This window comes from Hydra viridissima, unplaced genomic scaffold, assembly GCF_058129835.1.
Source record: "Hydra viridissima isolate aposymbiotic clone 2 unplaced genomic scaffold, HvirCarnegie_v1 scaffold_15, whole genome shotgun sequence".
Lineage (NCBI taxonomy): Eukaryota > Metazoa > Cnidaria > Hydrozoa > Anthoathecata > Hydridae > Hydra > Hydra viridissima.
This window is the reverse complement of record NW_028324314.1, coordinates 7,858,886-7,880,165: the sequence shown is the minus strand read 5'-3', so window position 1 is coordinate 7,880,165 and position 21,280 is coordinate 7,858,886. Positions and strand designations below refer to the sequence as shown.

General features: G+C 30.3%; 2 protein-coding genes and 1 pseudogene across 2 annotated transcripts; 1 reads left to right on the top strand and 2 right to left on the bottom strand.

Moving 5' to 3' along the window:
• The first annotated feature begins 6,370 nt into the window (after nucleotides 1-6,370).
• Nucleotides 6,371-10,944, top strand: LOC145193467 (N-acetylglucosamine transporter UNC93A-like). Its single transcript, XM_090073356.1, has 5 exons — nucleotides 6,371-7,193; nucleotides 7,974-8,180; nucleotides 9,806-10,125; nucleotides 10,212-10,479; nucleotides 10,566-10,944. The coding sequence occupies exons 1-5, from the start codon at nucleotides 6,851-6,853 to the stop codon at nucleotides 10,838-10,840; spliced, it is 1,413 nt and encodes a 470-aa protein (XP_089929482.1). The 5' UTR covers nucleotides 6,371-6,850; the 3' UTR covers nucleotides 10,841-10,944.
• A 1,047-nt stretch (nucleotides 10,945-11,991) lies between these two features.
• Nucleotides 11,992-17,737, bottom strand: LOC149878466 (uncharacterized). The gene is made up of 2 exons (XM_090073420.1): nucleotides 15,690-17,737; nucleotides 11,992-12,638 (listed from the first exon to the last, which is right to left on the bottom strand). The coding sequence occupies exon 1, from the start codon at nucleotides 17,492-17,494 to the stop codon at nucleotides 16,742-16,744; it is 753 nt and encodes a 250-aa protein (XP_089929546.1). The 5' UTR covers nucleotides 17,495-17,737; the 3' UTR covers nucleotides 11,992-12,638; nucleotides 15,690-16,741.
• Nucleotides 13,625-14,810, bottom strand: LOC149878467 (uncharacterized; annotated as a pseudogene).
• Nucleotides 17,738-21,280: the final 3,543 nt, after the last annotated feature.

The window sequence follows — 21,280 nt, the reverse complement described above, 5'->3', positions numbered from 1 at the left end:
GTATAATAATTTATAAAATATTTGAATAGTTTAAAAATTTTGCACACATACCTACATTGAACTTAATAAGTAGGTATGTGCGTATCTGCGATTTACGGCACCGATTTTAAAGTTAAAATCTGTGACCATTTTTTCACCGCGTGCTCGAGGTAGGTATCGTAAGGATGGATTTTTCTCGTCTTTTTTTTAGAATTTTATATTGACTTAGATAATATTTTAAAAGTAGAGTGTTTTAAGTTTATTGCAATCTGTTTTTTTTTTTGCAGTTACTAACGTTTTTAGTGATTTCATTGCTATTGAAAACTTCATTCCTGTTCTGGAAGTGAATTGACATTGAAGGGATGATGGGTTTTTTTTCTAACTTTTGAATCAATTTTATATATCTATTTTCTATGTACCTGCCAAATTTTATTAAAAAATAATCACACGCTCATATTCTATTTTTGCACGCAGTAAAGGTACCAAATATTCTTCTGTTGGAGAGGTTGGGGGGGGGGGGGAATTAAGTTTATGAACCTTTTGTATATTTGACTTTTTTATTCATTAAAAAATTGTTTTTATAGAAAAATGAAACTTTATTTAAAATATTGGTGATTTTTTAAAAGTATTCAAAACATGATTTACACACAAAAACACACAAAAAAAACCATATTCTGTTATTAGTTGAATAAAAATATAACCGAGGCAAAGTAATGCGCTAAAAACTAAACAATGAAGTTCTATTATAAAACCACCGTAAGCCGAACGCTAATTTTTTAAGTTGGTTGCAGTTTTCTTAAGCATTCCTTATAATGAATTTTTGTCACTTAAGTGGGCATAACTTTTAGTAGGATCATTAGTTTTTTATGAAATTTTCACCATCGTTATACTGATTTAAAGCTCTTTACAATGATGTAAAATAATTAAATAGCTGAATAGTTTAAAAATTTTGCACACATACCTATAATAAGTATACTGATCGAACTTTTTACGCTGGTCAAGAATTTTTCTCAAAATTAATTTTGCCATTAAACGGAAAAAAGTGATGAGTTAAAAAAGAAAACGGAGAACTGTGGGGTAATATAACATAATATAACGCTCACTTGTTAAATACGGCTTTTATGAATTTATTAATTCTCATGTGTCCGATCAATCTCTATAATTTTTTAAAATAAATTTTAAAATGTTTATTATTAAATCTACTCTAATATAAAATATACCTCGAAACAGCTTGCTCTTAAAGAAAAAAGATAAATCATACATCGAAGAGCAAGTTGCGCTGGCAGTGGTAGAACTTTCATTTAAAAAGCAAGACGATTACTAACTGGTAATCGTCTTGCTTTTTAAATCAAAAAAACCTCTGTACAAAGTTTGGTCCTTAAGTGGTCCAAAAGATGCCGTATACGCCATATCTCCATTCGGATGGTTGGAGGATAAGCAATTTGTGAAGTGGCTCACTGGAGTGTATGTTGCCGTTATTAAAAAAAACTCCAGGTAATTAGTTTAATCTTTACTTTAATCAATTAGTTATTTAACTAAGTAAATCTAATTATGGTTACCAATCATAGGCATTGTTATTTTAGTCGTAGATGGATGTGATACATGTCACCAATCGGGTCTTACTTATTTGAATTGAAACCAATATCTTTTTAATTTGCTTACCAGCTCATTCATCACACATTCTGCAGCCACTAGATGTCGGTGTTTATTGCTCAAACTTTACTACCTCTCATCACTACATCATTACAAGAATAAAAACGTTTTTATTAATCGGCTGATTTTTAATTGTTAATAATGGTTGTTTTTTAAATTCTTATTATTGACTGGTTTTTGTTTTCTTTTACCTAAGTGTTGTTTTAATTACTCCAAAATATTTACATTTGTACTTTTAGAAATGCTTTGTTTGTAATTTATATTTGCAATTTTTTATGTTATACCATACTGATAAATGCTTTATAAAGCACATAAGAAACTATGAAAATGTACGTAAATAGAATTGAAGAAAAAACTCTTCTGATACCTTTTGATTTTGATTTGCGTATTGCGTAAATGGTAAAATATTTATAAAGGCAACCATGCTCACATGAGAAAGCAATACCCTAATTAGACGCTTCAAATTCTCAACAATAAAATATCAACTAACAATAGCGTGTAGGAGTTTTGGAAAATTTTTAAGATCAACTGAAGAATTTTAATGATAAAATTAAGGGATCACTTTATAATGGATTTCAATGATGTGGTAAGAAAATGTCTGCTATTGGAAACTAAAAATTTATCTTACCCTACGATTTTTGAAACAGCTATGACATTTGAGCAGGTGGCTGAAGACAATAAGGTAGTACATCTTCATCGAAGGTTGCAGCAACAATCAGTACAACAAAGGCGAATAGATCTTGCTGATGTAAGCATTATGATCTGTTTAAATTTCGGAAATGTGGGACACTTCACTTGAGAATGTGAACCAACAGGCTTCCACAAGCACAGCTTTGATTTAACCAGGATTTCCCCCTTAGCGGTTCATGCTTGATGTATCCAAGAGCCGGGATCAAAAATGTATAAAATTTGTAACCGCATAGTGATGAAAAGTGTTGGTGTTATCAGAAAAGGAAGTCAAATTAAATGCTGGTGAGACAGCGGGTAGTTAAATCATGCTGTATAAATCATGCTTGTATAAATAAGTTGAATCATGCTTGATAAAAAGTTTGAATTCAAACTAATTTTTTTATTAAAAGTAATTAAACTCTTTGGGGCATTATTATGGGGATGCTTAACAGGCAGCCTGGTTGTTAGTATGTGCTACCGTAACGAGTGGAACTTATGGTTCTGAGAAACAAAAACGAAGTAAACTAACAAATTAAGCGTGCAGGAAAACAAAAATAACAAAATACTTCTGGATGAAGATTTCTTTAATTAATTCATGAATTGCCAACCAAAAGCAACCAAAAATGTCAAACTCAGCGACCAAAAGTTTTTCTAAATTGCAAAAATACTAGATCTCTTAACGTTCAAACTCATACTGATTAAAAACATAGACCGAGTTAAAAGGAAATTTTGGACTGGAAAAGGTGTTACTTTCTCATCGTGCTTGGAAATCAATGTAACTCCTACAATCTTGACAAAGACATTTCCTTAATCTAAGTCCAACATTTGTCAAAGCAGCTGACAAATATATCAATGAAACTCTTTGTTGACAAAAAAGTGAGACAGCAATTTTTGCAGCTAAGTAATTGCAGCAGCATGAAGAAACGCAGCAGTGACCTGTAAAATAATTTGGCTGTAGGTAATGATATGGATAATGATGCAAATGAGTTGGCAAGTGATTTTGTTACGCTTTCAAAGTTATTGATATCAAAATAGCAACCAATAATATTGATAACAAAATAACATCCAATATAACAACGCTCGATATATTTAAATTCGCTCTCTAAAAAGGATAAGCTGAAATATTTCCAAGTTTTTGCAATTTTACTGACATTGTCTATTGCGTTAGCTGTTGCAAAAAAACGGTCAGCACAAGCTTTTCTTAGTAGCTAATGTATCTATTGAACATAAACAAAAAAAGTTAGTAAGCTATTTTGATCTAATTGCATATTATGCTGCCGTAAAAGCTAGACAAAAGTCTTCATTAAGTTTTAACATAGAGGTTTTGTCTGTCTGGCTATGTAAAGTTGTGCATGTGCATCAAGGCCGGACTTGTTATTTTGCAGAATCTCATCACGCAATTATGTAAAGCAAAAGTACAAAGTTCTTAAATGATGGTATAGAAAACTTTAAACAACATGAATATCTAATTTATAGAAACTTTGCAAAAACCTAGTAATATTTTATATAGGTTCACTCTGTCATTATTGAGTTATCAAGTCTTCAATGAAGTAAAAATCATTGCGCACTTCAATCCCACTTTGCTTCATTTTAGAGGAAAATTTCCATGAACAAAAACTTTTCTTCAACCACTCAGAATCGTTTTAAAGCATTCCAATATCCAATAAACTCTTTGTATCCTTGTTATATAATATATATGTAATGTGTTATATTTATGACAATGCCTTTTAATAAATAATCTAAAGCTGAATAAACCTGTTTAAATCAAGTACAGAAGTTATGACTGCTGACGTTAAAATTAATATTATTTTAATTGAAGTCTGATTTTATTGGAAGATTAAGAAGAATAAGTACATATTTTTTCTGTAACCTGGGTTGTTGTAGCCATTACAAATATAAAAATCCGTTCATACATTATGAATAAGTTGCATGTGCTTTTTTATTTAGGCGGCTAAATATATTTTTAATATGTAGAAATTTGCTTGGTATAATTTTTACCAAACTTTTACGCTCCTTTTGCAAAAATTCAAGTGGTATTCTAAGTTCAGTTGTCTAAACTGCTAGCTTTTCTTCAATAAGAAACCCTCCATCTGTATACAATCAGCCTCCATCTGCTAGTACACAGTCACCTAAGGTTATCTTATCAAATCCAAACTTTAGTGTAGTTTCTTTGTTTGAAATCTGTTCACTTTATTCAAACAATAGAAAACTAACTGGTAACCTGGTAAGGTAACAGCAAGCAAATAATTAATGGTGTTGTGATGCTTGTTGTTAGAGTTTTTCTATGCTGTTGAACTTAATTTTCTTTTGATACAGTCAGTTATTCAGCGGCAATATGTGGAATTTTCAAACCAATTTGGTTCTTGGTTTACAAGTTAAACTTTTTAAAAATGAAGAAAATTAAGGTAACCAATTTTGAAATATTTTCTTTGATGCTAAAATTTGAAAGCTGAATCCAAGTTAAATTTTCAACCGCAAGTTTCATGAGTACAAAAATCGTTTCTCAAATGCAATTCAACACATGCGCAATTTAACACATAATTAACACCCTTGTCTCTAATAAAAGATCAGAAAAACTTAAATTTTGCAACACAAGTTTAGATTTCATATGTTTTGATATTTTGGTCTTTGCCTTTTTATCTTTTATATTCTCATAATCCATAAGTTTTTTACTAAGAAAGTTTTTGTCAGATAAATTTGTGCAATACACACGCCATACCTTTAATTTATTTACATTTTAAAATGTCCAAAAATAATTTTTTTTGATTTAGATTCAAATGCATGCTAAGATGTTAAAACTTCGTGTTAAATGTATGTTAAATATGCTTCTATTTTTTTAAAAGCATTCTCTTTTTTTTAGGTTTAAGAGTTATGTAGTTTTAACACCGTCTCTAATCACTTATTTATTTGGTTTTTAAAAAGGGAAACAGATACCGGCTCTGTTTTTATCGTCCGTAAAAGGCAAACTGGGTTTTACTTCCGTAACACGCGCCTAAATATTGAACAATAATAAAAGAAGTCGCCCGTGTTACAGACAAGAGAAAATTTATAAAATAACAGTAAATGGGGGTGTTCAACAAAAAGAGAGTAAAAACATGATAGAAGCTCTTCTTGATAAAATTACTGTGATTTTCTCTTGGCATTTTTGCTGTTTTTTTTTTTTTTTTTCTTCTGATGACGAATTATTTCCTGAGATAAAAAGGTGTTAACTTTTTAGCAAAATAAAAAACCTTTAAAATAGTTACAAAATGTTAAGAATCTTTTTGAAAGGAAAATATAGGTTAATTTTTGTTTGTTTTCAGTTTGGAGTGTATGATAACAAAATGGGAGTATAAAAAACAGAAACACAAAACAGGGTATAACAGCGATGAAGTACCACATTGTTTCCTAATATGACTGCCACAGTGACTACCCAATCTTAAAACTCTTAAAAAGTTTGCTTTAACAGTTTTACAACTTGCATATCGTCGGTTGACAAGTAAAACTCACTAAGTGCAATTAGCTGCAGTGTCACTTAATAAGTTTCACTTGTCAATAGACGATATATACAACTATACAACTAAAAAACGGTCTTTGGAACTAACTATACAACTATACAACTAAAAACGGTCTTTGCAACTAACTATACAACAAAAAACTAAAAAACAGTCTTTGCAACTCAGATCCTAAAAGCATTAACAAACATTAAATTTTTTTTCGACAAGTTTCATTCAAGCGAACAAAAAACATTTCTGACGTAGTTTTCCTTTTGTCTTCTGTTCTTCTGAAAATCCATATTAATATTAACATGGTTCTTTGAAAGTTAAAAAAATTAATATTAACACAGTTTTTTGAAAGTTAAAAGTTTGAATAACTTAACTTTTTAGATTAAAAGTATATAAAGAAAAAAAAAAAGTATATAAAGAAAAAAAAAAAAACATTTTTGCAAAATTAAAACCCTTCTTTCTTCATCTCCATAGATAGAGAACACCCGATTTTTTTTAACGAGAATAAAATTATTGCTCTTATTTGCTTCTTGTTGATAAGGTAAATAATTTTGTTCTTGTGGAAATGAAATAGTTTTTTAAACGTGTTCCTGGGATTAAGGATGAACTTTAGTTGATCAAATGTTGTATTCCGATGTCCAACACCCGAAATCATTTAAAAACAACAACACTCAAGGGTGCTATGTTTTCCGAGCGCACTAGTTTGTTTGCTGTGTACTGTTAACAACTGATTTTGATTTTAGTTTTAATGGTATAAAAAATTCACCGAGAGAAGAAAAAACAAAGACTGGTGTTAGGTTAATGAACGCGCCTTATAAATATTTTTTGGAGAAGTATGCGAAGGAATTCGAAGTTTTTGTTTTTGATTATTTATTTTTTTAAGTGTAAAACGAGCAGCGTAATGTTTATTCTTTAATAAACTTCACATGCTAAGAAATTTTATTCCTCTATCTGCTTTTGGTTGGCAAGATTACAAAAAAGAATTTTTATTCATTTTAAGAAAATTCGTTTTTCTTCATGATAAATTGATTTATATGCACACGAAGTGATTTACGCAAACTTTTATGCACACAAATAAAAGCCGGAACACAATGACAAGCATGACAGTAATAAGAACATACAAAAACTTGCTTGTGCTTAGCTTTGGTTTCTTCTTTATACATGCTGCTTTTATGCCGATTCAAAACATTCAAACTAGTCTTCACAAAGACCCGTCACTTGGCTCCGCTTCGCTTACTGCTCTTTACGCTGGTTCGATTGCATGTTATAGCTTTTTACCAAACGTAATGATGGCTAAATTTAAGCTTAAAAATTTAATGGTGATTGGTATGTGCTCTTTCCCGTTGTATGCCCTTGCCAACTTCCTACCAATTTGGGGTACGATCTTACCGGCATCAATTTTGTTTGGTATGTAATTTTTTTTTTATAAAGTTAATTCGTTGTCCATTTTTTCTGTTTTAGTGACTTTTTCTGTCAAACCTTTGAAAAAAAAATTTCTTTTTAAAAGTTGATTCTTTAAAACTCTTAAGACTTAGAGATTGACCGAAGTTCGTTTTTCTTTTCGTCATTCGGACGAAACGTATACTCTTTCTCTTAAAAATGAAATTAAACAAGAGAGTTAGAAAAAATTTGAAGAAGAACTGACTGAGATTTATTGTAGATTTTTTTGTGGGTAATTTTTTTTAAGAAACCAATCTCTTAAGCAACATTTTTGTTGCATTTTTCAACAGCGCGAAAATATACTTTTGATCGCACAAAATTTTTTACTTTTAAAAAAGAATAATAGTTATTTCATTAGTATGCTTAGTTTGAGTGATGTTTATCGACCAGAGTTGGTAGTAACCTAAGACATGCCCGTGTACCCTATTGGCAGGTACCTAAGGCGTTCCCGTCTACCACAATAGCTTAAATCTAACAAAAAAAATTGAATTCATTTAAATTTTCTAACTTTAAGATTTCTTACGCTCAAAATTCAAATTTCTTGTATTCTGATTTAAAATTTTTTACATTAAAATTTATTTGAAGAAACATATAATAAACTACATATTATATAATGCCTAATATGTTATATATATTATACAACATAGAATGTAAGATAAATTATTTAATGCATAAAATATAGTATATAATTAATATTATCATATGTAAATTCTTAATCATTAAATATGTTTATTCTAATAAAATTAGGAATTAGCGCTACTGTAATGTGGACGTGTCATTCATCTTACATTACGAGTATTGCAATGAGCTATGCTGCTACAGTGAATCTTCCAAAAGATCCTTTGGTTTCAAAATTTTTTAGCATATTCTATGTTGTGTTTCAATGCTCACAGATTGTGGGGAATGGTGTGTCTTCAGCTGTTCTTATGAATGCTAATTCAGACATACAAAAAGGTATGATGCTTTTTTGCAAAATCATTTTTATCAGAGTAGCGATTTTTTAAACTATTGAATATCTTTAAAAAGAAAATTAAAAAAAAATGGTTTTGAACTATGACACTTTTTTTTTTCTAAAATTTAATCTTATTGTAATAAACCATTACATAATAAATAATTATGTAATAACTTTTCGATGTAAAAAAAGGATGTTGAAATCTAAGGTTATCTAAATGATAAAGGGATTAAGTTGAGATTAAACTAAAAATCTATATGATTACTATAAATCCACCCATCAAAGATAACAATAATATTAATAATAACAATAGTAACAATAATAACAGCAATACAAACAAAAACAGTGCTGGTTGTTTCTATAGAAACGGACGGGTTATTAAAAAGTATCGAGTTTTAATACTTCACGAAAGGACTTCAAAATAATGATTTCTGTAACTTTTTACATAATAAATTTTCCTCCTAAAAATATTTCTCACTCAAAGTTAGCTTTCGATTTATTAGCTCAACAAATAATTTAAATGTAGAGTTTGTTTAATTCATTATTTTTGAAACCTTTTTTTTTCGTATTTTTTTCAGAATTGTTTGACAGATTTTTTACTGCTCTTTATTATTGTAAATAAGTGGGTAAACATTAGTCAATGTGCTGTAGGGAAGTTTTTTTAGCCAATATCGATTGTAAAGTTGTTGTAAAAATGAAAGGAGTTATTCCCTATGAAATCACCTGATGGCTTGCACTATGACCTTTTAGGTTAACCTTCAAAATAGCACACTTATGACTAAGAAAAGAAATGTAAAACTTGAGACAATGAACTCTACTCTCAAAAAAAAAAAAACATCTCTTAAATCGCAAGCTATTATTAAACGATTTTAAACTATTAATATAAAGTCATCTGTTGTGTTTATGAGAGTATTTCTAAAATGAATATTTTTGTTTTTAAATTTTAAACTAAATTCTTTATGAAGTGTAATTAATCTCATACTGTCAGCACTTTTTGCGAAAATAAGGTACCTTTAAACTGGTATTTTTAAACAGAGTCTATTAAGACTTCGTTATGACCTATTTCAACGTCTTATCAACAGAAAACGTAATAAGACGTTTTCTTTTTCATCATCAGACATCGACAAATATAAATTATGCTATATATGCATATTTGCGTATGCTGACGGTTTATTGAATCTTCACAAAGATGCTTTAAAAACCTCTTACAGATTACTTCAGGAGATTGGCTGTTTAAAAATCTATATACTTGTTACAGGTATTTTCGATTCGTTCTAGTGGAAAGAAATGAGATAAAAAAAATTTGTACATTTTTTTGAAATACTCTTAGGTTTTAAGAAAGAGAATTGGTGATATTTCACTTTCGTAAATTCTAAAAGTATTTCAAATACATGTACAAATTTTTCGCTCGTTTTTTAAAAAATAACAGAGCATTTGTTTTTCGTAAACAACGCTAATAGCTTAAATTAAATTTTAAATTTTAGCATATACTAAACCAGATTTCCAGCACGCAAAAAAAAATTCAATTTTGGTTAAGAAAGTCCAAAACCTACTTTGATATCGTTGCATAAAAATATACTTTAAGCTGTAAAATTTATTTACGCAATGACTTTTACTGTTCTTCAAGGAAATATTAGCAACAAGACAAATATCAGCTGCGGAGCTAAGTACTGTCCGTCAGGAACTCCTTTTACAAATATAGAGACCATACATCCAGACATAATTATTAAACTCATGAGCATCTTCCTTGGCTTTGCTTTGGTGGGGGTTTTGGCGGTGATGATTTTCTTAGATCAATTATCAGAAGAAGCTAAAGAGGATACATCTGTGCTAAATCTGTGCCTTTCAACAATATCGCACTTAAAGAACCCAATGTTTTTATTACTCATTCCGATTTCTATATTTAGTGGAATGGAGCAAGCGTTTGTTTATGGTGAATATACAAAGGTTAAGCTAATTTTGATAATTAAAAAGATTTTTTAGTTCATCTTCTGGTTTTGGAGCTTTAAAAAAAAAAAAAAGATTCTTTTTAGGCATTTGTTTCTTGTTCGATTGGAATCGATGCGGTGGGGTACAGTATGATGTGCTTTGGTTCAATGGCATGTGTAATTTCGATGGCCATTGGTTTAATCGTTAGGTGGACCGGAACTTATCCGCTGATGATATTAGGAATGTTTGCATATCTTGGTTTAATGAGTTGGTTTCTCGTTTGGGACACTCAAGCATACCCTTCTTTCATCTTCTATGTCGGTGCCTTGTGCTGTGGTTTTACAAGTGCCATTTGGATGTCTCAAACCAACGGTAAGAGAGTTTATTGCAAATTTTTATTACTATACAACTAAAATTTGTTAACAAATTGCAGTGGTTTTGAACTTTTGATATTTAAGCCATTTATGGAGTATATTTTCCGAAAACACAAGAGGCAGCATTTTCGATTTACCGCATGTTTCAAGGCTTAGGCTTTACTATTTCGTTCGCCTATGGGAATATTTTGTGCATTTCAACAAAGATATATATCTTGATGGGTCTTCTTGTTGTAAGCATAATACTTTACAGCATCGCTGAGTTCAGCTATCGAAAAAATCAGTCAAAGGATAGTCAAAAAGTTGGAAAAGAGGCTGAAGATTGCATAGAAAATATAAACATGGACGAAAAATTTTAAATTCTTTTTTATTAGGTTTATTAGAAATTTTATTTAACAAGAATTTTTATTTACATTTAAAAATGACCAAATATAAAGAGATGGGAAAACATAAAACCAGGAAATGCGGATTATTTAATTCATTTGAGAAACCCCGTGTGTGTATTTGCTGAGTTATAAAATTTGTTCTTATGTTGTTATACAATCTGTACTGATACTTTATTAGTTTTCCTAAAAATGATCAGTACTGTGAAAAGGGTACCGTTTCCAATTTAAAAAATTTAAAAATACTCGTATGCGAGGCTAAAATCACATTAAAGTGGTGATTTAAGCCTCACATGTTAAAGACACCAAAAAAAATTGATCAGTATCTAAATCCCAATCAAACCAGAGAATAAAAAAGAAATGCTTTTCATGGGCTTCTAACATTTACACCAAGATAATGTTTCTAAAATAATGTCATTTTTCGAATAGCCATTATGAACATGTTTTTCACTGTTACTTTTTCATAAACAAGCAATAGCGAAGTTTTGGATGATGTATATATGATACGATATGATACATACATACATACATACATACATACATACATACATACATACATACATACATACATACATACATACATACATACATACATACATACATACATACATACATACATACATACATACATACATACATACATACATACATACATACATACATACATACATACATACATACATACATACATACATACATACATACATACATACATACATACATACATACATACATACATACATACATACATACATACATACATACATATATCATATACTGAATAATGAAAAATATGAGGGCCCACCAAATTGGGTGATGAAAAATTATTTAGCTTTTTAATTACAAGACTTTTGTTCATCAAGTTTTTGTAAATAGATAAATTTGTAAATGAATAAACTTTTTTAAATATGAAAAAAAATCTTCTGCCTTTCTGAGCTCTAGAGGCCCACCGAACTAAGTTTACCAGAGCTTTGTTTATTCCCTTGATGGGTCTCACAAGAGTTATTGCAGATCAAATAAAGTTATGTTACAATGGCTGCGTAGACCCTATTATATATTCATCATTTTTCATAGTAAAAGACTGAGTTAAAAAACAACAAAAATAAATTTAAAAAACAAGTTGATTAAACGTGATAAAGAATCTCTGCAAGAAAAAATTAATTGACAATTAATCTGTACATTCTGATCACCTTTTAAACTTCAAAGAAATTTAAAGAATACAAGAAACAAAGTAGTTTAAAACACAGTCAAAAAGTTTTAAAAATCAATTAAGAAACATTAACTTAATAATATTTAGTTAAACTTTGAGTTCGACAGAAAACGTCCAATTATTTTTTAAAATGAGCATAACCAAATGAAATACCAAAACATTTTTCTGTTATAAACTTACTGACCTCGTGTTATAAACTTACTGACTGTCTGTTAAAAAGTTACTTACCTTCTGTTATAAACTTACTGACCTCGTGTTATAAACTTACTGACCTCGTGTTTCTCGTGTTTGATTTACTGACCTTCTGTTATAAACTTACTGACCTCGTGTTTCTCGTGTTTGATTTACTTGAAGAGAAGTAACTCCTTGATGGTGAGTTAGCGACATTCGAAAAAAATGTTTGCATTTTTAAATTTAGCGGCAGTCCTCATTAGGAGGCAGCCCATCGTAGACGATTCTACCCAATCTTAGATATTATGATAGTTACACAGCAACTACTTATGGTAGATATAGTTCTCCAGTAGCTTAAAACATCCAGGAGCGGTAAATTGAATTAAGTAGGCGCTAAATAAAAGGATAGAGTGAGTTAAAGTTTAGAATATTGCAATACTATTAAGGTGGCTTACCAGGAAATAAATTTTGTCAAATTGAATATTTTTTTTCAGAATATTAAATAAAACAGTTCCAATAGCGAAATTTAGTTAACAGTTGGGTGATTCCATGTGAAAACATCCAGGGCATGCAACCCTAAGTCTCAGATTTTGCTGATTTTTAAACCACTAAAAGATTTTAGTAAATTATGAACATCCTGAAAATTTTATCATGTAATTTCGATCGGTTCCTAAGATATAGCTATTTAAAGTTTGTCTCCAACCAACAAAAATCCGCCATTTTTAAAAATGGTTTTGGTCCTAGTTTCTGTTATATGTGTGTTGGAAAGCTGAAAACTTGTACCTTTACATATTTTGGGCCCACGAATCCAATGAAACAACTTAAAATATTTAATAAGGAACATAACACCTAAAATTTAAATGTTTACCACAATTTTACTGGGGCGAGTCCAACCACAAAAATGCCGATGTAGCTCGATTTTTTTTTTTTTAATTTTTTTTAGAATTTGTCCTGAATAGTTAAGTTATAGTTATTACAAAGAATTGGAGAGTGGTCTTTTCTAAAACAGAAATAAAAACATGATCAAATCTACTTAAATTTAGTGCTTAAAAACAGGTATTTTGATAAATTAAACGAAAAAAAGAGTGTAATTTGACAGTTTTGTAACTGAAACTGTTTTGGCAACATCAAACTGTACTTTTAGTTTTTGTTGACTAGCTGTTTCTGTAATTTTATAGAATCTAATCCTAAAATATATTGTTTCAAAGGGGGAGATTTTATAAATGCAGATGTATATCGCAAGTTTAGTTGTTTTTTTCAGAGGTTGTATTAAATAGTTTAGTTGGAGTTATTAGAAAAAATCAAATTGCAAACCTAAAACAGATATAAAAACACCTTCAAATATACTTAAATTTATTACTGACAAAACATTAGTTTCATACTTATCAAACTAATACAAATAAACTTAAAAAAAAAAGGCTCCAAAACAAATAGAGCACTTGGAAAGAAGTTCAAGAAACAAAAGTAATATATAAAATTTAAAAATTAGAAACTCAAAAAAATTAAAATTTATTAGTTATAGCGTTATAATCATTCACATTAATGTTATATGTTCGCCCTGATTTTGTTGTTGGGACTTTGATTACTGCAATTAAAATTGACAATGGTACCAACAGATATCATCCATCTGTGGCCAAATGAAGTTTTGAGAAGGACTGTGAGGGTGCATAAACTTAATTTGAATATAATTTGTAGTAATATCTATCTCTGTAACCATTACTATCCACCAAAAAGAATCGTACTTACATGTAACAAAATCATTTAGATTTAGTACAATTGCAATATCAGACATTACTGCTTTTGACAATATAAATCTGTCAACACATTGATGTTCGCTTTTTCTATTAAAACTAATTTCAAATTTTAAAATGGGTATGTAATGATGACATCTTCTGGTACCTGGAACAGTTTTTCCTGTTTCAAATTGCTCCTTTAGTTGCTGTTGCCTTGAATTAACTGTTTCTTTGGTAATTTTATAAAAAATGATTGTGTTTATATTGGTGATGCAAAACTCAAGCATATCATCAACATTCAATATTTGGTTTTCAAACTTGCTTTTGCTGTTATTCTTTTAACAGTACCACCTATGCCATCATAAGTGGATTTTCCATGGCTGGTTGCAAAAAACACCCATTCAGCTTTAATCTTAAAATCTTCCTTATGGTGGCATAGATTTATAAAGTTTTTATAGTTTTTATAATGAGCAGAACATCCATCAGAAAAATAATAAACTTTATTGATACCAACTAAATGTTCTTTAATGTACTCTACAATTTTCTTTTAAATATCATACACAAAGCATGTATCATAATCATTGTCATCACTTAAAAAGCAGAACGACTTATGCTGAATATTTGTTTTAGAAATTTCTTTTAAATATATAACAACAGGATGTAGTGTACATTATTGTTTATTCCAATGATAACTTTGTATTTCATCCTGTATAACAAATTGATAGTTCACTGCAACATCTGGCTGTATAATACATTCATTGTAACCTAAATTATTTTTTAGCTCCTTCAAATAGCGAGTTTAGCATTTAACAATATATGAATGTGAAGTTAGTTAATGTGAGAAACAACAATTACACCTTTTTTTCTCGTTTAATTTATCAAAATACCTGTTTTTAAGCACTAAATTTAAGTAGATTTGATCATGTTTTTATTTCTGTTTTAGAAAAGACCACTCTCCAATTCTTTGTAATAACTATAACTTAACTATTCAGGACAAATTCTAAAAAAAATTAAAAAAAAAAAAATCGAGCTACATCGGCATTTTTGTGGTTGGACTCGCCCCAGTAAAATTGTGGTAAACATTTAAATTTTAGGTGTTATGTTCCTTATTAAATATTTTAAGTTGTTTCATTGGATTCGTGGGCCCAAAATATGTAAAGGTACAAGTTTTCAGCTTTCCAACACACATATAACAGAAACTAGGACCAAAACCATTTTTAAAAATGGCGGATTTTTGTTGGTTGGAGACAAACTTTAAATAGCTATATCTTAGGAACCGATCGAAATTACATGATAAAATTTTCAGGATGTTCATAATTTACTAAAATCTTTTAGTGGTTTAAAAATCAGCAAAATCTGAGACTTAGGGTTGCATTTTCAAAAAAAATTGGATGTTTTCACATGGAATCACCCAGTTATGAAAAAAAATTTGAATTTCTGAAATTTTTTATAAAAAACATCAAATTTTAGCCGAAAAAGGCATTAAACTGTACACATGGATGAAACAAGAAAACTCAAAGATAAATTATCTTTTTCTTTTGAAATTTTGCACAAATAATCTTGCTTATATTATCTAGTTCCTGAACTAAAATGAAGTCATTGCACAAGTAGAAAGGCCAATTATTAAAATTTGCTATAACCTATACCACTTTTCAGGTGGTCTACATGAAAAAATCATGAACAATGAGTAATAACACTGTAAATAGAATACCTTGTCTTGATTTTAGTTCAGTCTCCAGATCTAAGTTATAACTGCAAATGCTGAAAATTTCAGCTCCATATCTTAAACTGATCTGGAAATATCTTGTTCCACGTAAAGGTAAATAGCAAAAAATGACATATTGAGAAAACAGCATTTCAAAAATATAAAGATAAAAAACAGTCTAAAAACTTCCAGAAGCATACGATTTTTTAGCTTCAAGTTCTTGTTCTTTATCAAACCAGCCTTTAGATAATCCCCTTAATTGAATTCTTCTTTTTTTAATAAAAGTTTTTTCTTTTCTCTCCATATTACTAACACGACGCTTGTCCTTTTTCAATGAACCAGTTACAGTCTTACCACTGTGTGTTATATTTAGATACTCAAAAACGCGTTTAAGACCAGATGTTCTTTCATTAAAACTCAATATAGCTGAATTCACTCCAATTTCAAGGGTAACTTTCTTCACAAACACATTTTTGGGACACCTAGACCAAATTACATTATTGATCCCTTCATTAGAATTTTGTGTTTCTCCATGAAAACACTTTTTCAATAATTGTTCATCACTTAAATCATTGAAATCACTTAATATAATATCATGAACCCATATAGGTAGATAAACTTTTGGTTTATAATTGTTATTTCCCTGGTCATCTTCTGATTTTTTCCACTTACACCAACTTTCAGGTCCTACAGGACATAAAACATGGCGTTGTGATTGACTGTTGAAATTGGTACAGTGAAAAAGTACTGTTCTAATGTTCTTTTTCATTTAGTATATCTTTTGTGTATCATTTAATTTGCAATTTTTAGCAGTTTGGCGAATAGCCATTCCAAAATAGTTCTGGATGATATTCACTGCCCTTTCTGTCAGATTATTTTTTCCAGTTAACTTTAGCCCTCCAAGTTTCTTTTTACGATGATTACAGAGACGGGTTCCAATTCTTTTCTGAATGTGTCCAATGCACTCTAACTTTTCTGGTTTGATATCATACTCAGCGTAAGGATCACTTGCTACTACATAATTAAAAGAAGAGGAGTCCACATCTCCAAGATAGTACTTATATATGAGTCCATAATATCTCCAAGATAGTACTTATATATGAGTCTAATTCCAATGAGCGTTGAAAGATATTAAGTGCACCAATCCTTTCCATTGCCCCAGACAAGTTCGTGTGGTTTAAAGAACAATTGTGATTTGTTTTCCAGTTTTCATATTTAGAATGTTGTTTTCTGTTGAACCAAATTTGACACCCTCTGCAATACTTGCTTAATACATCTGCATCAACACATCGACCGCTACTTATAGCAGTAACAACACCATTAAGAGAAGAATGTCCTCGTTTCTGCCAAGTACCATCAAGAGAAACCTGGATTAATGGAACACTGGTAGTGGATTTTTCAACAGCATTTGCTTTAATTTCATTTGCAGCAAACTTCATACAATCTTTAGCAGCAGAATCATAAGCAGCTTGAATCAATTTATGATTATGTTGAAAAGCATTTACATTCATGCAACTCATATTTGTAATATAAGCGAAACGACTCATAGGTTCATGCCCTTGACCAATCTTACGAAAAGCAATAATCATTCTTAAGTTAATATCAAATGCACTCCTGCCTTTACTTTGTGTGCTTTTGTCCGCAGTATTACTTGTAAAAGTGCACCATTCATATGAACATGTGCATTTGATTTTCAAACTGTGTGAAAATCCCATTCTCTTTGAATCATCGTTTTGTATGGTTACTCCATTTTGACAATCTGGGCAGCTACCAACTTGCATTAATGTTTCTTTGAGAATAGGAAAATACATAATTAAATTAAAATCATCTGAACACTGTTTTTCGTTCAATTTAAAGGCGCTACTCCACTTCCCCCCCCCCCCCCCCCCCTAATTTTATGATTGATTCTGATAGAGAATTTTATGCTGATTAAGAATCGTATAAAAACATGGGTCTCAAAATCAACGGAGAGTGCTCTAATCTGAAGTTGAAAGTACAAAAATATACCACAAATCGCTAATATTCGCCATCTTGAATTCACTAACTTTACAGTTGATATTGTTTTTAACAGCAAAACATTGCCAGCCTGGTTTCTACTATAAGGAATTGTTTCTGGTTTAATATAGATAGCGATTCCACGGCCCAACGAAAAACATTTGACGTTTGACAAAACACACGAAATTTTCATGAACTTTACTCTCTTATATCTTTTTGTATGCTTAAGCAAACACCTTGAGGCTTTTTGAATCAATTAGTGTTACTCAACCTCTTTCCAGCCAAATATAGAAAGTACTATGGATTATATGGCTTCATTTAAACTTTATCCATATCTTAAGACCACTTTTAAGAAAAAAGCTTGAAGCGGGAACGTTTTTTTAAAACGAAGCTTTTGGAGGTTAGGGTTCCTTAGTACCAAAACACATCTAATTTTAATAAAACTTTCCGTATATATTAAAAAAGGGATGAGGAATCTAATGGAATGTGGACACTTTTTAACTTTTATACATAAATTTTTAGTTCTTAGCGTTTCTAAACTTTAAGGTTAATTTTTTTTAAAAAAAAAAGTTTTTTTTTAAAAGTGTCCAGGTGGAAATTGCAAGTTTAGTCTTTCCTCTTTTTATAACAAGTATTTATTTATGTTTTCTTGAAGAATAGATTCTAAGGTTTTTTATATAGAAATTATGTATATATATCTATATTCCTTCGCATATTTTATGACGTTTTTTATTTGGATTTTCGCGACGCACAGTGGGCCAGAATTCACTTTTACTGGACAAAATTCATAACTAATTTAATATTAGGGCCATATTGACTAAAATTAGGATGAGTAATAATATGATGTCTGCGCTTCTTATGAAGGTGTTATTTTTTTAATTCGTTGCTATGGATACCTAATTTTGGGTAGCAAAAACATTTTTTTAAGATATTTTTACAAGTGCTATGTTCACCAAATTTTACATAAGTACCAATATGAGGTCACGCTTTTTAAAAAAGTAAATGTATTTTTTATTTAGTTGCTATGGATACCTAATTTTACTTAGCAACCGCTAAATTTTATTAGTTGTATATGTTTTATTTGTGCTAAGTACACTATTTAGCACGTGTTTTATTATGAAATCCTCCCTTTTTTATTACACGTGTCATATTAACTAGTGTTATTACACGTGCTATTACTCGTTGCTAGATAAACTTGGTTTCCTGTAAAATAATTATATTCTAGCTTAGTTAATTAGTTTTTCTAATTAGCAGATTTTACAAGCGTCTACATTACTTTTTAAATTTGTATGGGTATTATTGTACCCATGCATTCACAATCACCGAAAACATTTGACAATTTATGCTACAAGTAGTACAAGCTTAGTAAGTGGTAGGTCTACATATTTAAAAATACAAAATAATTATGTACAACATAATTCAGGCGAAATTACAAAATAAAAGAATGGCTTTCTTTTAAGAGTTGCACAACACCATCTGGAAAATTTTCTTTTTTAGGGTGCTTAGGATGAGCACATAAAGCGCCGTAAAAGGTCTTCGTTTGTCTTTAAACGCGAACACTTCCTTGAAAAAAAGTCACGGAATTTTTAAAAGTCTTTATTTCGTGCTTCTAAGGCCTCTTCACTCATCATCCCAATTGGCAACACCATCTCATCAACAACCTGCCAGCCATGTATCAAGATTTTGTGCAAGCTCTGTGGCATGTAGTACCAGGGATAAAGTTTTATAAAAAGCTATGCTGTTTCTAAGCAATAGTCTTTTAATTTATCAGCATCAATCATAAAACCAGGTGACAAAGTACAAAGCACAACATATATCCTCTTAATTAAATGCACATCAACATTAATAATTGCTGCTGTTTGTTCAGCATTTCTGAAGAAACGTCGGGCAGTATTGCCATTATTTGACGATCCAGAACCACCAGACCTGGGGATATCAATCACTAGCCCAACTTCATTTCTGAACCGAGATTGAATAAAATTCTTCTTAGCTTTAACTTTTTCTTTGTCTGCATCTGACCTTGATGCCCATTTCTTCACTTCAGCTTTGTAGCCGGCTTTTAACAAACACTCCATGCTACGAATCCATGCATGAAGTGTTGACAAACCATACTTCAATCCGGTTGGAGTTAATGGCAAATTGCAAACAATATTAAGTTGGTTCATTTGAGTTGGCATTGAACCACAAACTGAGCAGCACTGACTTGAATTAGTAACTGTAGATAATGCAGTGGCTACTTTTCCATCTATCATGGTAACATCAACTTTGTGAAGAACAGTTAAGTTTTCATACTTAGGCACAGCAGTTGTAGTTAAGTTTCCAATAGCATTTTCAAGAAACTGATGCTCTGCATTCATTACATCAGTTGTCTCCTTTACAAACCTAAACCGTACAATTCGGCAGTACAATGTTGATGACGGATGTGGATTTCTCCAAACAATCTTCTCCACTTCACCAGAGAATCCTGTCAATTCAAGTGGTACAAAGCAGGTAAGAAACAAACTTGCTTCTTGGATAAAGCTTCTGTTTTCCAGCTCATCAGTAACTTGTGTATAAATGTTTTGCCCAGTTGACCCATCAAAACCTACCTTTGAGCGCAGAACTAGCCTATCAAAAACAAACGAATTGATAACATCATGTTGTACTTCCAACAGCCGCAGAACAGTATGATCTACCAATGCTTGGAAATTGATGCCTGCAGAGTAATCTGTTGCTGTCCATGATTCACGACTAGGCAAAAACCTCTCTTTTGCCTTACTTACATCATTGTATGGTGGATATAAATTACTTTTTTTGCTTTTCGCATTGTTTCTTAAGCGCTGATACTGAGATTTGCTCATCTCATTATCTAACAAAAGAGCCAACGCTTCTTCAGATGTATTATCAGAATGATCTAGTTCAGCATCTTTGTTATTAGCCAACTTTATTGCTATCTGAGCATCTTTTCTTCTACCTTCTTTCCACAGGTGTGTGCCACTAGCAAACAACAGCTCACAAGAATTTGAAGCTGACAAAGTTGCAACTTTTCTTTTCTTTGTTTTTGAAGACGAATCTTCAAATGGTAATGTAGGTCTGCCGAGTTGTTTATTTTTACTCTCCTTCATTAATGTGGTATTAAAATCATTTTCAAGCCAAGCTGAATTCTTCCTAATAAACTTTGCATCGGTTCGTTTACTTCGAGTCCATCTTTTACCATATTCAGAAATAAATAAATGAAACTGACTCTCAAACTTTTTGCCTTGAAACTTCAAATCATGTTCTTTAACAAAGTTGTATACAAGTATACTGTCTTCTTTTTTATGTATTGACAGACTGTTGAGTCTGATAAACTGGTGAATTTCGTTTCTTGTGACACTCATTAAACCTAAATAAAAACAGCAGTTCAACATCTAAAATGAGTAACCCCAACCAAACCAATTAAAATAGATTATTAAATCCATTTGGTTTGACAAGCGCTAAATTAACAAGAACTAAATTTGAATTACGATATCTATCTATCTATCTATCTATCTATCTATCTATCTATATATATATATATATATATATATATATATATATATATATATATATATATATATATATATACATATACATATACATAT

What these genes read in the sequence shown, in the direction of transcription:
- LOC145193467 (XM_090073356.1), top strand. Translation starts at nt 6,851, where the DNA reads ATGCACACAAATAAAAGCCGGAACACAATGACAAGCATGACAGTAATA. An exon ending in ACCGGCATCAATTTTGTTTG is followed by an intron (nt 7,194 to 7,973) that starts GTATGTAATTTT and finishes TAATAAAATTAG; the next exon opens with GAATTAGCGCTACTGTAATG. An exon ending in TAATTCAGACATACAAAAAG is followed by an intron (nt 8,181 to 9,805) that starts GTATGATGCTTT and finishes CTGTTCTTCAAG; the next exon opens with GAAATATTAGCAACAAGACA.
- LOC149878466 (XM_090073420.1), bottom strand. Translation starts at nt 17,494, where the DNA reads ATGTATTTTCCTATTCTCAAAGAAACATTAATGCAAGTTGGTAGCTGC.